Genomic DNA, 15560 nt, shown 5'->3' on the forward strand with positions numbered 1-15560 from the left:
ACACACACACGCACACGCTCAAACACACCCGCTCACTCACACTCACACCTGCTCGGGAATCACGGCACACACAGGTCCACTCTGAACAGGGAAAACCAAGGAGCCCCGACAGGCCCTGGCAAGGTCAGCCAAGCTCTATGCCCTCTCCTCTTGCCCTGTCCCCAAAATCTGGAGGGGCCCTTGGAAAGTGAGCAGTTGACTTGGCCCTGCTGAGACACAAGGGACGGACATGCTGGGGTTGTGCCCAGCCTGAAGAAGGCAGGGAGAACAGAGCACAGTGGGGGCCCCAGGCATGCCTGCAGGGCACCCCGATGGGACACACTACAAGGGTCCCTGAGACACCGGTTAAGCACCTTCAGGCCGAGGAGGCTGCAGGCCCAGCCCCAGAGACCTGCCGCCCCCTGCCCCTCCCCGACAGCCCTGCAAAACTACCCCTCCTATGCCTGCACTCGCCTGTGTATGCCTAGTGTCTCCCAGGGCCCCTGCCACCCTGCAGACCTGCTGACTGCAGCTCTGCTCAAGCAGACAGGTCGCCTAGATCCAGGATTCCTCAGCCCAGGTGGGCAGCCACCCATTCCCAGCATTGGTTCTGAGGCTGCTTTGGGGGACCCTGGCTATCATCTGAGCCATGGGGATGGCCGGAGGCTCTGTGCTCCAGAACAGCCGGAGGAAGTGTGTGGACACAGACTGAGTGAGCCCCGGGAGACCCTCGCCACGTCCAAGTCAATGATCCCGTCCCCTCCCCACACATGTGCAGGGAGGGGCCTATCACTTGTCCAGTTCTGTCGCCCACAGACTCTGGGTTGGTTAAATGGCTGAACGAGGACTACCCTCCATTTGTGGTGAGCTCCCTGGCCTGTTGGGAGAGAGAGCCAGTCCCAGGAGGGCTCAGGAGGGTGGGTTCCAGGATCCTCAGGCCCCCATTGAAGACTGCCCCTCCGGCCACAGTGCTGAAGGAGGGGTGTCTGGATTAGCAGCGCCGTCCACCCTGAGGGAGCCCTCCTCAGGCAGCATCCAGGGCTCAGAGGGCCTCGGGGATGCAGGACAGAAAGGGGTCACTCCCCAGGGCCATCTAGGCTTCCTGCTCATAGCCCACTGCCTGCTCCCAGGACACAGGAGTAGAGCGCCTCCCAGTACACTGGGAAGGGAGCAGGACAGGACCCAGGATGAAGTGCAGCTCCCCTGCCCTTCCTCTCCCCGTCCCCAAGAGATGAGCACTTAGGATCCCTTTCTCGCCCACACTCTGTCCCCTTGGCCATCACACACACACTGTCCCCAAACATCCCTCAGTGGCTAGGCCAAGGCTGGCCACCTGTGGGCTGATCTGGGAGGATGGGCACACACCAGCCCCTACCCCACCCCGAGTCCTGCACACAGCTCTTCACAGGGCCTCTGACTGCCTGTCCAGGCCCTCCTGGGGCTCTTCTCTGACCTCGGTTGCTGGCCTTGGTTGCACACGTGGCCTCTCTGACCCTTCCGGAAGCCTTGAGCCACACCCCTACAGTGCTGCCAGGGATCAGGGGCCTGGGACCCACCTGCTGCCCCTTGCCCAGCCTTCAATGTCCAACTCACTTATTCCTGAGGACACCTGGAGTGCCTTTGGTACCCAGCCAGTCACTGCTCATGACCACCAGCATCCTGTTGCCAGGCTCCATGCAGCCCAAGGCACCCCACAGGCCCTCATAGACCCTGCCCCCCACACACCTTGATGTCCGCCTGGCCACTGTGGCCCCATCCCCAGCAGACCGCCTCCCACCCCAGTTTCACACAGCAGAGGCAAGACACCACTGGAACACTGAACAAAATTTACTGAACAGAAACATGAACTGAAACTGCTGAAGAGAACGGAATCTAACACAGAGAGAAACTGCAAACAGCCACTACAGGTCACAAGTCCCCGGCCCCTCCCTCAGTGTGGCCCCCCCCACCACATCCCGCCTTCCATAGGGCCCCAGGATCCACCTCTTGCCAGGATGGTGGGCTCTGGCAATGTGTACTCGCTTCAGGGAACCCCCTCCTGAGCCCACCCGCTGGGGCAGGGCCCTGCCCTATAGACTGCACAGGACAGTCACAGGATGCTGGAAAACATAGCAGGGAACACCCCACCAAGTTGAGGAAACTGAGTCACAAGTAACAGCAGGGGTGGAACGCCAAAGCACAAAGCTTCCTGGGGAGCCTCAGGCAGCCCTGCTCCCTCCCGTGTCTGGTTGGTCCTCCTGCAGTCGAGGTCACAGTCACAAGGTGAGCGTCTGCCATGCCTCCTTCCCACCGTCTCCTGGAACTGCGCTGGGGTACTCTGGAAAGGAGCTGCTCAGATAAAAACACACACATCCCCAAGAGAACAAGCAGCCACTGGCCGAGATCTACACCGGCAAAGCAGAGGTGGAGTTCTTGACACGGAACAGCAGTGAGCAGAGCCTGGGCCTGATGATGACGCAAACCAAAAACAACTACGCACCCCCAACACATCCTCTCTTCTCTTCTCACACTTCTTCCTCGTCCTTCCCTTCTTCCTCCTTCTCCTCCCCCTCTTCCTCCTCCTTTTCCTCCTGCTCCTCCTTATTCTCCTCTTCCTCCTCCCGATCATCCTCTTCTTAATTCTCCTCCTCTTTCTCTTCCTCACTGGTGCAGGGGCTTATGAATGCTGCCTTCCTGGGGCTCCCCTCATGCAGTGTAGATGATCCTAAAGACAGGCTGGACCCTGTGGCCTCCCCTGCGGGGCTTCACTTCTGCCCCACAGCTCTTCCTCAGCAGCCCTGGCTCCTTCTGGCAGAGGCAGGCCCCAGGCAGGCTCCTCCAGGTCCCACGTGGCCTGGGTGCCAGTGGGCATGCTCAGCTCAAAGTCCACAGGGTAGATATTTGGGGGTGTCCAGAGGACCAGGCCAGAGCCCCCAGCCACACCTTCTTCAGCCCCTGCTTCACTGGGGTCCCCATCTGAAGCCCAGTCACCCCATGTGCTAAGTGTAGTGGTTCCCCGCTTGTGTCTCCTGTACCTGTTAGGGGCTATGGGCCCGGCCCCCACTGAACCAGATGCTATTTGGTCTTGGTTGGTGAAGTCCCTTCCAGCTGGTGGAAAGTAAGGGGGCTTGATCTCGACCTGGCTTCCCTGTCCCTCTGCCCCAGTCAAGTTCCCTGTTAGTGTAAGCTGCCCCTTCCCCTTGTTCAAATGCCCCTGCTGCCTGCCAGGGGAAGGAGTGCTTCGGTCTTCTGAGCCTATATTTCCCAGGGCTTGGGATGGCTCATGGCCCCAGCCCCTGCCTCGTTTCCCAACTCCTCTCCTGCAGTCTGCGGCCCCTCCCTGCCTGGAGTCTGGTTTTCAGCCTTGGGATACATGGCCTGGCCATGGTCTTCTCCCCTAGTGCCTTCACTGCCTAACAGCCGCCTGCGTTTCACTAATGGGGGTAAGCCTCCCTGTACGGTCTGGGTGCTGCTGTCGCTAAAAGACATTGCCTGCACGGTGGCCTGAGGTGCAGAGACACTGGCTTCTGCTCTTGCCTGTCTACGGGAGGCCCCCCGGCCTCTCCCTGACGGCTTCTCCTTATTCTTCATCACTGCCTCAGTGTTCTCCCACTCTTCTTCATCTCGAATGAGCTTCATTAACTCCAGAAAATTGGGAGGACACCCTCGCTGATCCAAGAGCTCCAGCTTGCCCCTGAGGGCGGGGGTCATGGCGACCCGAGCTAAGAGATGTTTCAGACGAATCATGTCTGTGCTGCGCACTGACAAGGGGCTCTTGTGCACGGCTTTCTGCAGCAGGGGCTCTAAGCGCAGCAGGAAAGTGGAGACTTTCTCTCCAATCTTCGGAAAGGTCTGCAGAAACCTAAACTGAGAGGCTCTAAAGTCCTCTTTATCCCCAAAGATCTGCTTTAGGGCGTCAAGGCACTGCTCCACAGTTATGGAGTCACTGTTGGCCTGGAGCACCCGCATGATTGACAGAGCAGGCCCACGTAAGCTCTCCAGCAAACGCCGCCTCTTCTCCACCTCAGACACTTGCCATATGGGCATTATCTCAGTGACCTGCTCTAGCCAGTCTTCAAAGGTCTCTTCGCCTGGGCTAGGGGAAGCAGTTCCCGAAAACACTTTCAGTTTCCTGTACCACATACTTTCTTTCGGAGGCTCTAAAGGTGGGGATATAACTTGGGGCATGACCTCTGCATCCAGGCTCTCGGCAGGGAGGCTGCAACATCCCAGGGCTCTGGCCACATCTGTCATACTTCGGCCCTCATCTTTCAGGAAGTAGTTCAGTCTACTGAGAAACTCATCATCTGGGTTACGGGGTTTTACCACCACTTCCCAGGAGCCCCCCTTTCCTGGTATGTGACTGGGCAGAGTAGTGTAATCGACAGTGTCAGCCAGTTCAATGAAGACTGCCTTGGCATTGTCTTCCCTCCTGAACATTCTCCCTAGCACCCTGTATGCGCACAGCGGCTGTAAGCCTGCCTTCACGGTGTCCTGAATTTCCACCTCACTACACTCCACGGGGATGCCTACAATCAGCAGGGCCTTTCTGGGGTCCATGTCCATCCCCTTGCACCAATCCTCTAGCAGTGTCAGTGCCATTGCTCCCACTTTCTATGGACTGATCTAATACTAGGGCAGCAATCAGCTCAGTTTGACAGCACTCAAATAACTCTGAGCCACTGCCACGTAGGAAGGCAGAAGTGGTCCCAGGTTTCACACAGCCTGCAAAGCAAATGGGATGAGAGCATTGTTAATGCCCACCCCAACCTACGCCCCCAAGCACCCCTCCTCTGCCCCCACCCCCAAGCAGGGATGGAGTCCTTTCTTCCCAGGGTTCCCCAAGTCATTTTGGGGAGGGTAGAGTGTGGAGGTTCTCCCCAGGCAAAGATCTCCCCATCTCACCACTCCCTGCTGACCTCCTCCTGCTGTGGGTTCTTCCTTGAAGTCCAGAGGACTCTGCTGTGTGTGCTTCGGGTGCCTGTAGTGAAAAGGCCAACGTCAGGAGGCAGGGCCTGACACCTGGGGACACTGACAAGCCCTCCAGGCAGAAGAGGGCAGGAGACAGCCTCACTGCTCACTCAGGGCTATGTGAGCTCAGGTCACCCAGCACCCTCCCTGCTGGAGTGAAGGCTGGCAGCAAGAGAGGTAGAGTGGCCCTCTTTCTCAGGAATGCCTGACAGATGAGAAAGATGGCTGAGCTCTGCGCAATGCAATGAGAGTGGTGGGTGTGGAGATTGTGTGACAAGCTGCAGTGTTGCCATGGATACAGAGAATACCATGGACCATGGGTTGCTATTGCAGGGGAGTGTCATGTGGTAAGGCCAAGGTCCTTGAAAAGCAACAGGTGATGTCATTGGCCTCCAACCAATAAAGCGTACTAGCAAAAAGGAGGGTGGGAGAGGGAAGGCGAGATGGGCATGAGGAGTGAGTGCTGAAAGGACAGGAGCTCGTGGTTTCAATTGTGTGGAAGCTGAAATCAGGCAGAAAAGGGACCCAGATAAGGTCCCCACTGCCAGACTGCAGGAAACCAACAACTCTTGCCCTAGAGATGGCCCTACCCTGCAGAGTCTGTGAACCCTGGCAGGCAGTCCCCTCTCCCCACTCTTTGCCAGGGTTCCAGAGCCCCTCCCAACAGGGCCCAACTCACAGCCGCTCACCTTGCTGGGTTGGCCCTGCTGGCAGCGTGGATGCTGCAATAACACAGCCACTTCAGACTCGCTCTGCTTTTCAACTCTATCCAGTTACAGTTCCTGACTCAGGCGTGATGGGTCCTGCTTCACTGGATCTGTCCAAGGCAAAGCAGAGGTATTTTGCTGTGATTCCGTCCCACACACATGTCCCTGCCCAGGCCATGCCAATTCAGATTCTGCATAGGTGTTCACTAGGACCCTGGTGCAGGGATAGAAGAAACTGCTCAACTGACAGAGGGAGCGGAGGAGGGGGGAGGAGTGGGGGGAGGAATGGTGAGAGGGGTGGGAGGTGAGGAGGGAGGTAGGGGGTGGGGGCAGGGGGGCTGCTGCTAGGGCAGAAGGGATCCTAAGGTAAGGTTGCTGCCCTACCCCCACTGCAAACTCCATTCCCTCCCAAGCTCCGCCCCTACAGCCATGTTGCACCCCTTCCTAAGCCCCACCTCAAAACCTGCACCCCTGCTGCCAAACTCTGCCTATAACTAAGTTGCACCTCTACCCCAAGCCTAGCCCCCCACCAAGTCTAACCCCTTCCACCACCCAAGTCTAACTCGTGCCTCAAGCCCTGCCCCCACCCACAGTCCAACTCCTACCCCAAGCCCTGCCCCCTCACCAAGTCCAACTCCTACCCCGACGCAAGTCTAACTGATGTCCCCAAATCCCCTACCTCCACTCCCCTGTTCCCCCCAATCCCCACCCGGTTGTCTACATACACCCACACCACCGGCATCAGTGGAAGCAGGCAGAATCTAGGAGGGGAAGGTTCGAAGCCACTTTCCCTCAAGGGCAAGGGCCAAGAGCTACTGTCCTGACTGCAGTGTCTCCGGGCAGGTCAAGGGTGGAATAGGTCTCCCTGAAGTTTGTTTTTTTTTTTCTCTGAAACGGAGTCTCGCTTTGTCACCCAGGCTGGAGTGCAGTAGCGTATCTCAGCTCACTGCAACCTCCGCCCCCTGGGTTCAAGTGATTCTCCGGCCTCAGCCTCCTGAGTAGCTGGGATTACAGGCGTACACCACCACGCCTGGCTACTTTTTGTATTTTTAGTAGAAACGGGGTTTCCCCATGTTGGCCAGGCTGGTCTCCAACTCCTGACCTCAGGTGATCCACCCGCCTCGGCCTCCCAAAGTGCTGGGATTACAGGTGTGAGCCACCGCGCCCGGCCAGGTCTCCCTGAAGTTCTGCCTGGAAATGGCAGGGATTCCTTGGCGTGCTGGGTGTGATCTAGTGGGATCCCGCCTCCAGGGAAACCTATGGCCACCAGCCCCTAGACCCCGTTGAAAATAGCAAGAGTTACTGGGGGATTCCCCCGTAATCTGGGTTGCTGTCCGAGCCCGGGGTCCAGCTCCGTACCTGCCGGAGGTGCCTCCAAGCCGGAGTTCCCGCGCAGCGCGACCACCACACGTCTATGGCGGCTGCCGCCTCCGTGCTGACTGCGCCACGAGGCTGTGGCGCGAAGAGGTTGTCTGGTGACGACCGCCCCCCCACCCCACGAGCGGAACTGCACACGGCCCGCTCACGGTTGCGGTTGCGCACTGGTGACATAAACCCTCCTACTTCCTGCAAGGTGGCTCCTCACCCCACCCACCCCCGTGCCGACGACGGTGGCAGCCAGGCTCGCCACGTGCCATTTGGCCCAGCAGCCACTGTGGCTCTTCCTCATTGGAGGGGAGCTGTGGCGTCCCAAGCCCATGGGTGAAGGGCCGGGTGCAAATCACCCAGTGCAACGTATAGGCCACGTGAGCGCCCTTATTACCTGACAGTCATAGCCCTCGTTTATTTTTTATTGGACTTTTCTAGGGGAGGAGGGCAAAAAATACAGCTACTGCCTGCATTTCACAAGGGCATTAGTTTTTTTTCGCTGCTCACTGAGAGCCAGACGACTGAAAATATTCCATTCTCCCATTATTCTCCTGATTTCACGACCAAACATTACGCACCTAGTACCCAAACTGCTTCCTGTCGTTTCCCAAAGCGGGTTTCTTCCACAAAGGGAAGGTCCTGGGGCTTGCAGCGGCCCGAAAGTGCTGTTCCAGAAAAGGGTGTGGGTGCGGCACAGGTAGCATACTTCAAGGTGCACACAAATCCCCTGGTAATCTTAAAAAAATGCGTGAGGAGATCTGAGGCAGGGCTGGTTCCACTGAAAGCTAGGTTACTTGCTGCATATCCCTGCCCAGGCTGTGTGGAGCAAGGGTCTGAAGCCTATGATTACATTTCAGGGCCAGAAGTTGTGGACCTTTAGTGACAGAATATATTTGTTTTTCTTTCTCTGTGATTAAAAAAAAAAAAAGGCTTTTCTGGTACTGTTTTAATAAATATGTTAAAAGCGGACATTTTAAATTGATGGTTACTGAGAAAGATATTTGCAGGTATCACCTTCTTCAGCCAGGTGTGGTGGCTCACACCTGTAATCCCAGCACTTTGGGAGGCCAAGGTGGGCAGATCACTTGAGATCAGCCTGGCCAACATGGCAAAAACCCGTCTCTACTAAAAATCCAAAAATCAGCTGGCTGTGTAATCTGACTAGCTGAGTAGCTGTAATCCCAGCTACTCAGGAGGCTGAGGCACGAGAATCGCTTGTATCTGGGAAGCAGAGGTGGCAGTGAACCCAGATTGCACCACTGCACTCCAGCTTGGGCAACAAAGTGAGAGCCTGTCTTTTTTTTTTTTTTTTTTTTTGAGAAGGAGTCTCACTCTGTCGCCCGGGCTGGAGTGCAGTGGCGCGATCTCGGCTCACTGCAAGCTCCACCTCCTGGGTTTACGCCATTCTTCTGCCTCAGCCTCCCGAGTAGCTGGGACTACAGGCGCCCGCCACCACGCCCGGCTAATTTTTTGTATTTTTTAGTAGAGACGGGGTTTCACTGTGTTAGCCAGGATGGTCTCGATCTCCTGACCTCGTGATCCGCCCGTCTCGGCCTCCCAAAGTGCTGGGATTAGAGGTGTGAGCCACCGTGCCTGGCCGAGATCCTGCCTGGAAAAAAAAAAAAAAAAAAAAAAAAAGACAATTCAGAGCCCATTAAATCAATCTCCTTCATGTGACAAGGAGAAAATAGTGCTGAAAGCCATTGCTTAGCTGCCTGGTATCACAACATCACAGAAGGTGATGTTTTGGAAAGAGGTTCTGCCTCAGTCACCTCTGGGCTACTGGGTGCTCCCCTGGCCAGAGGTATACTTCAATTCATTCTATTTCTCACTAGAAGACTAGCTTCCTCTCTCTCTCTCTTTTTTCTGTCTCAGTCTGTTTTGTGCTTCTATAATCAAATACCTGAGACTGGGTAACATATAATGAACAGGAATTTATTTAGCTCATGTTTCTGAAGGCTGAGAACTCTAAGATCAAGGGGCTGCACCTGCTGAGGGCCTGGCATGAAGGCATCAAGACGTGAAAGCATGTGTAAGAGTGAGCAAAAGAAAGAGAGGAAAGGGGCCTAAACTCATTTTTAAAAAAAAATCAGGAACCCACTCCCACAATAACAAATCCACTCCCGAGATAACAGCATTCATCCATTCACACTGGCAGAGTCCTCCTCACCTAATCACCTCTTAAAGGTCCCACTTCTCAACAGTTGTATTGGGGATTAAGTTTCCAACACATGAACTCTGGGGGACACATTCAAACCATAGCACTTTTCTTTAAAAAAAGTTATTGGGGATAGTGACAATGTTGAATTTTTCCTGAGCCCTGTGATCCTGGAAAACAGTGAAGGTTAAGAAACCCTCAGCCCTTTGTGTTCCAGAAAACAGCTTCCTGCAAAGAACCCTCCTTTCCATATGACTTAGATAGGACTTAGGGGATGTCACCCGTGTTTATGTATGACAATGCCAGACACGAGACCCTCCAAATTCCCATTCTTTACTTAATAAATGATAAACTGAACTGCTCGTTCTCTTGTGGCTGGGCGTGGTGGTTCACACCTGTAATCCCAGCACTTTGGGAGGCCGAGGCGGGTGGATCACGAGGGCAAGAGATCGAGACCATCCTGGCCAACATGGTGAAACCCTGTCTCTACTAAAAATACAAAAATTACCTGGGCACGGTGGCACGTGCCTATAGTCCCAGCTACTTGGGAGGCTGAGGCAGGAGAATCGCTTGAACCTGGGAGTGCAGGTTGCACTGAGCTGAGATGGCGCCACTGCACTCCAGCCTGGAGACAGAGCGAGATTAAAAAAAAAAAAAATGCTTGTTAGCCAAAGTTTAGGTAGCTTCTGTCTCCAGACTCCTGAAATTTGGCCCACCTTTAGTCTGAGCCAGCAGATAACCTTAACAGGCCCTTCTCATAGGCTGGTCCCAGGTAAAGCATTCTCTGATCTAATATCTGGTCATTCCACATCCTCACACCAAGTTCTTTCTAGGCTTGCTTGCTCCTCCCCTCGACCTCTTTTTTTTTTTTTTTTTTTTAAAGCCCCTTTTTGCCTAACCCTTGAGTTGCTTGTGGAACTGACAGTTGGACACCCGATTGAAACATCCCCTCCCCCAGTTGCAAGAAGCCTTTCAAATAAATTATCTCTCATTAAGTCCTGTGATTCTTTTCCTCCCAAACTTTATTAAGGTATGATTGACAAATAAAAATGTATATACTTAGGGCATACAATGTGATGTTTGAATATATGTATGCATTGTGAAATGATTACCACAATGAGCTAACATATCCACCATTTCACATAGTTACTTTTTTTGTATGTGTGACGAGACACATACCTTCTTACCAAACTTACACCTGCTTTCTTACCAAACTTCAAGTACAATACAGTATTATTAACTAGAGTCACCATGCTATACATTAGGTTTCCAATACTTATTCATCTTATAGCTGAAGGTATGTACCCTTTGACTAATGATCTCCCCTTTTCTTCACACCCTAGCCCTTGATAACTGCCATTATACTCTCTGCTCTGTTACTGTGAGTTTCACTTTCTTTTTCATTTTCTTTTTTTTTGATGGAATCTCCCACTGTTGCCTGGGCTGGAGTGCAATGGTGCGATCTCGGCTTAATGCAACCTCTGACTCCTGGGTTCACGCAATTCTCCTGCCTCAGCCTCCTGAGTAGCAGGAATTACAGGCGCACATACACTACCACACCCGGCTAATATTTTGTATTTTTAGTAGAGACGGGGTTTCACTATGTTGGCCAGACTGGTCTCAAACTCCTGACCTTGTGATCCGCACGCCTCGGCCTCCCAAAGTGCTGGGATTACAGGTGTAAGCCACCACGCCTGGCCTGACGTTCACTTTTTAAAGATTTCACATATGGCTGGCTGCAGTGGTTCACATCTGTAATCCCAGCAGTTTTGGAGGCTGATACAAGAGGATGCCTTGAGCCTGGGAGTTCGAGACCAGCCTGGGCAACATAAGGAGACCCCTGTCTCTACAAAAAAATTTAAAAAGTGTCTGGGTGTGATGGCACATGCCTGTGGTCCCAGCTACTCCTGAGGCTGAGGTAGGAGGATTGCTTCAGCTCGGGAGGTTGAGGCTATACTGAGCTGTGACTGCACTCCAGCCTGGCCAACAGAATCAGACCCTGTCTCAAAAAACAAACAAAAAAAGATTTCACATACAAGAGCATGCAGTGTTTGGCTTCCTGTGTCTGGCTTATTTCACTTAGCATAATATCCTCAAGGTTCATTCATGTTATTGCCAAGGGCAGCATTTCCTTCTTTTTTTAAGGCTGCTTGTGAATATATATATATTCATATATATAAAACATATATTCAAATATATATTCAAATATATAAAACATATATATATATAACATATATATATATAACATATATGTTACATATATAATATGAATATATAATATATGATATGAATATATAGTATATTCATATTATATATAATATATAATAAAGAAAATTATATAATAGATATATAAAAAACATTTTCTTTATCCATTCATCTGTCAATGGTCACTTAGGTTGTTTTCTTATCTTAGCTATTGTGAGTAATGCTGAAATGGACAAGAGAGTCCAGATACCACTTAGAGATAGTGATTTTATTTGCTTAGGGTATATACCCATAGTGGAATTGCTGGATCATACAGTAGCATACGTGGACAATTAATTTTCAACAAAGCTGCCAAGGATACACAATGAGGAAAGTGAGATGGAGCAGGGACCCCATCTCAGGGGTCTGCAGGCCCCGTTAAGCATATAAATAAAGGAAAATCTTGAGTTCTTTCAGGGGAAATGCCAGGCACCTAGGTAGCCCTGAGAAGTAAATAAGCAACTTGATAAGCAAGAAGGTAATAGCTTAAAACAATAGCCAAGGAAGCTACAATCACAGGATGTTTTCTTTCCCTATAGAAACTAAAGATAACATGTTAACATATATCTCTGAGTTGTTTTTCAGAAACTTGGATCCCCACCAAACTGATCAGCTGGTATGCAGACCCCAGAAAAGGGGGAGCTGAGGACCGAACTCTGACCACCACTCTTTGTTCCAAACTTCTTCATGAGGGGCCTGGAGGAAATCACATCCATCTGTCAGAGCTAATATTCTTTTCTGCTGACCCAAAAATTTTAAACAAAGCTTCTCTTGCTTAACCAACTGCAAACCAAAAGACCGTTGAACCTACTTATGGCCTGTAAGCCCTCACTTCAAGATATCCCACCCTTTTAGGCCAAAACCAATGTGTAACCTCTGTGTAATGATTTATGAATTAGCCTGTAACTTCTGCTTTCCTGAAACTTACTCCTACCTTTAAAAGCCCTTACCTGCAAGCCATCACGGAGCTCTGGATTTGAGCGTTAGCTGCCTGATCCTCCTTGCTTAGTGCCCTGCAAATAAATGTCTTCCTTTCTACCACTGCAAACCTCAGTGTGGATATCTGATCTTACTGTGATGGGCAAGAGAACTCCAGTTCAGTTCAATAACATTTGGCCACAACTCAAAAGCCCTGAGTGGGTGTCTTGCCAATAGCATATCAGCCCCTGGCTATGGGCACCCTTGGACCCTGTCCAGTAGCTGCCTGAATTATTTTATTCAGGGATGGATCTGTGTATTTGGCTGCCACCAAGGCATCACTGGCTTGTGTTGCTTGTGTTGCTTTTACTTTTGCAGCATTAGAAATGAGACACTTGGCTGGGAAGACATTTTTTGGCAGGTGACAAATTTGTGGGCAATAGCCCCAAGGTATATTTTCTTCAAATAGTACGTTCTGCATTGGCAGGACATCTGGCCTTGCTTTGGTAATTTACAGGACTCTGCTTCATCATAGTGTGTTTAGTAGGGAATACTCCATAAGCAACTGAAGGGATGGAGACTTTGAGAAATCACATTTTGATTTTGATTTGCTTGCTTGACAATCTGCCTAAAGCCCAGCTGAGGCATTAAGGGTTTTTCACCTAAGGTCTTGTCATCTGAAATGGGAACTACAAATTATGTTCCTCCTTGTAGCCCATTATGGTGCATTCTGCAGAATCGGGCCATTTTTAGCTTTGAGCCCATGAAAAAGAAAAATGTTTTTAATGTTGAAATTCTGCCTGACCACAGTATCCCCTAGGATCCAGGGAATGGTAGCCAGAATTTAGATATCTAAATTACGTTATAATTTTTCAATTAGAATTGTTTTGTGAACAAGAAGGTAAATGGGATGAAATTCTGAATGTACAAGCTTTTATGCTTTTGTACCAAAGTGAGCTAATTCAAAGAAGGTATAATTTGCATAGAATCATGGTTGAAAGAAATGCCTCTAAGGTGAAAGAGGTAAAGGTTTTACCCAGTTCTCAAAAATCAGAAGATGACTTACTACTTCAACAAATGAATGCACCAATCCTATCTCTCCACCTTATGGGGGGCGAGATATGGAAGCCAGAGCAGTGGCCCCGCCCCCCTGCTCAGGCAGGAATGGGAGCCCCTATTAACCCTGGCTGGACTGGGGAATAATAGTGATGTAAATAGGCCAGGAGTGCTCTCTCCTTCACACACCTGACAGGGCACTCAATATCGTCAGGGAGCCACTCTGGTTGAGGTAGGGCAAGTCCATTAGGCAAGTACCCATTGGCAGAATCAATGCCCAGGGTCAGCCAGTGGGACCTGTGTGGGTACACGTGCCATTCTCAATCTCTGACCTATACCATTGGAAGGATAACATGCTTACCTACTGGGGTGACCCAAGGAGGATGGAAAATGTGTTCTCCATTTACACTACTCATAATCCTAACTGGGAGAATGTGCAATATTTACGAAATGCACTACTTACCTCCAAAGAGTGGAGAATAGTTTTAGAAAAAGCTAGAGAAGAAGCTGACCAGTAACATACTGAGACTGCCAGCAATCTGGTCTGGGCAGCTACTGCTGAGGCTATAGCCTAACACAAGCAGTCTTAGCTCCTCCCAGCCTCCCATTGGCCCAAGTGTCTGGGCTTTAAGATGTTCTCAATAATATTGGTGGTGTGTTTTTCTGCTCCGTGGTCAAAAAGGGCATCTTGGAGCTCACATGCTTATTCTGGTGGCACCTCAATATCCAATTTTCCCAGAGCAAAGGTTACTGTGGCAATTAACTTAGTTAACACGTCCTGTCCCAACAAAGGGACTGGACATTCTGGCATGTGCAAGATCCTGATAGGATCCAAATCATGAGAGTCAAGCTCATTGCGAGCATTAAAGAGATTGAATTTTAGCAGTCCTGAGGAAAGGGGTCTCAAAGTAGTGTAGCTTTAATAAATTTCAGGAAATGTGACAGAGGCCAAATGAAAACTCATCTGAAAGTTTTTGGAGATAATTTTTGAAGCCTCCTGGCAATGTCAACTGAGATAGATCCTGAGGCCCCTGAGAACCTCAGATTAATTAACATAACTTTTATTAGTCAAAGCACTCCTGGCATTCAGAAAAAGCCATAAAAATTAGAAAGTGTTTTTGGAATGTCTATCTCTTAACTGTATAGATTGCTTTTAAGGTGTTCAAAAACTGAGATCAAGCATTGGATCATAAAGAGCAACAGAAGATGGAAAAACGGGCATCTTTGCTGGTTGCTGCTCTGTTCACAGCACTTGAAGTAAAGAAGCCCAATGAGAAGGTAGGCACCCCTGGAAACAAGAAAGGCCTCCAGAAAGGCGATCCATAGATGGGGCCCAAGCATTGTGCATATTGTAAACAAGAGGACCATCGGAAAAGGACTTCCTGAGTTTAAAAGGGCAATCCCAGGGGAAAGAAGAAAAGGCTTTACTTTTGTCAGAGGTATCCAAGAGAGTGATGGGGTCTCAGGGGGTACAATAGGTGGATGAGGCTGCATCCCCATCTCCTGCCTGGAACCCTGGATAACTCTTTGGTGGGAAAAAGACAAGTTGATTTCTTGATTGATATTGGAGCCACGTATTCCTTCCTTGACATGGTTTGGCTCTGTGTCCCCACCTAAATCTCATCTTGTAGCTCCCATAATTCCCATGTGTTGTGGGAAGGACCTGGTGGGAAATAATTGAATCATGGGGTTTTCCCTGCACAGGCTCTCTCTCTCTTTGCCTGCTGCCATCCATGTAAGACGTGACTTGTTCCTCTTTGCCTTCTGCCATGATTGTGAGGCTTCCCCAGCCATGTGCAATAGTAAATCCATTAAACCTCTTTCTTTTGTAAATTGCCCAGTCTTGGGTATGTCTTCATCAGCAGCATGAAAACAGACTAATACAGTCCTAAATATCAAAATAACAAAATTGTTGCCCAATACTATGACTATCATGGGGTGTCTGGAACACTTATGAAAAAGTCCTTTTTACAACCTATGGACTACCAAGTGGGCACAGTCAAACTAAAGCATAGTTTCTTGTACATGCCAGAATGCCCAATCCCTTCACTGGGACAGGACTTGTTAACTAAGTTAATTGCCACAGTAACCTTTGCTTTGGGAAAATTGAGGTGCCACCAGAACAAGCTTGTGCACTCCCAAATGTCCTTTATGACCGCAGAGCAGAAAAACACACCATC

At 50.6% G+C, this 15560-nt stretch overlaps 1 protein-coding gene across 3 annotated transcripts; it reads right to left on the reverse strand.

Annotated features, from left to right (window-relative positions):
• Window positions 1-1768: 1768 nt before the first annotated feature.
• Window positions 1769-7347, reverse strand: PNMA5 (PNMA family member 5). 3 transcript variants are annotated; one of them, XM_055375962.2, is made up of 4 exons: window positions 6996-7347; window positions 5619-5746; window positions 4878-4939; window positions 1769-4683 (listed from the first exon to the last, which is right to left on the reverse strand). In XM_055375962.2, the coding sequence occupies exon 4, from the start codon at window positions 4558-4560 to the stop codon at window positions 3214-3216; it is 1347 nt and encodes a 448-aa protein (XP_055231937.1). In that variant the 5' UTR covers window positions 4561-4683; window positions 4878-4939; window positions 5619-5746; window positions 6996-7347; the 3' UTR covers window positions 1769-3213. The 3 variants fall into 3 exon arrangements, with proteins under 3 accessions (XP_055231937.1, XP_018874776.1, XP_004065111.1); XM_019019231.3 differs by having other exon boundaries at window positions 4864-4939; window positions 6996-7157; XM_004065063.5 differs by lacking the exons at window positions 5619-5746; window positions 6996-7347 and having other exon boundaries at window positions 4878-5160.
• Window positions 7348-15560: the final 8213 nt, after the last annotated feature.

The sequence above is a fragment of the Gorilla gorilla genome, chromosome X, assembly GCF_029281585.2.
Source record: "Gorilla gorilla gorilla isolate KB3781 chromosome X, NHGRI_mGorGor1-v2.1_pri, whole genome shotgun sequence".
Lineage (NCBI taxonomy): Eukaryota > Metazoa > Chordata > Mammalia > Primates > Hominidae > Gorilla > Gorilla gorilla.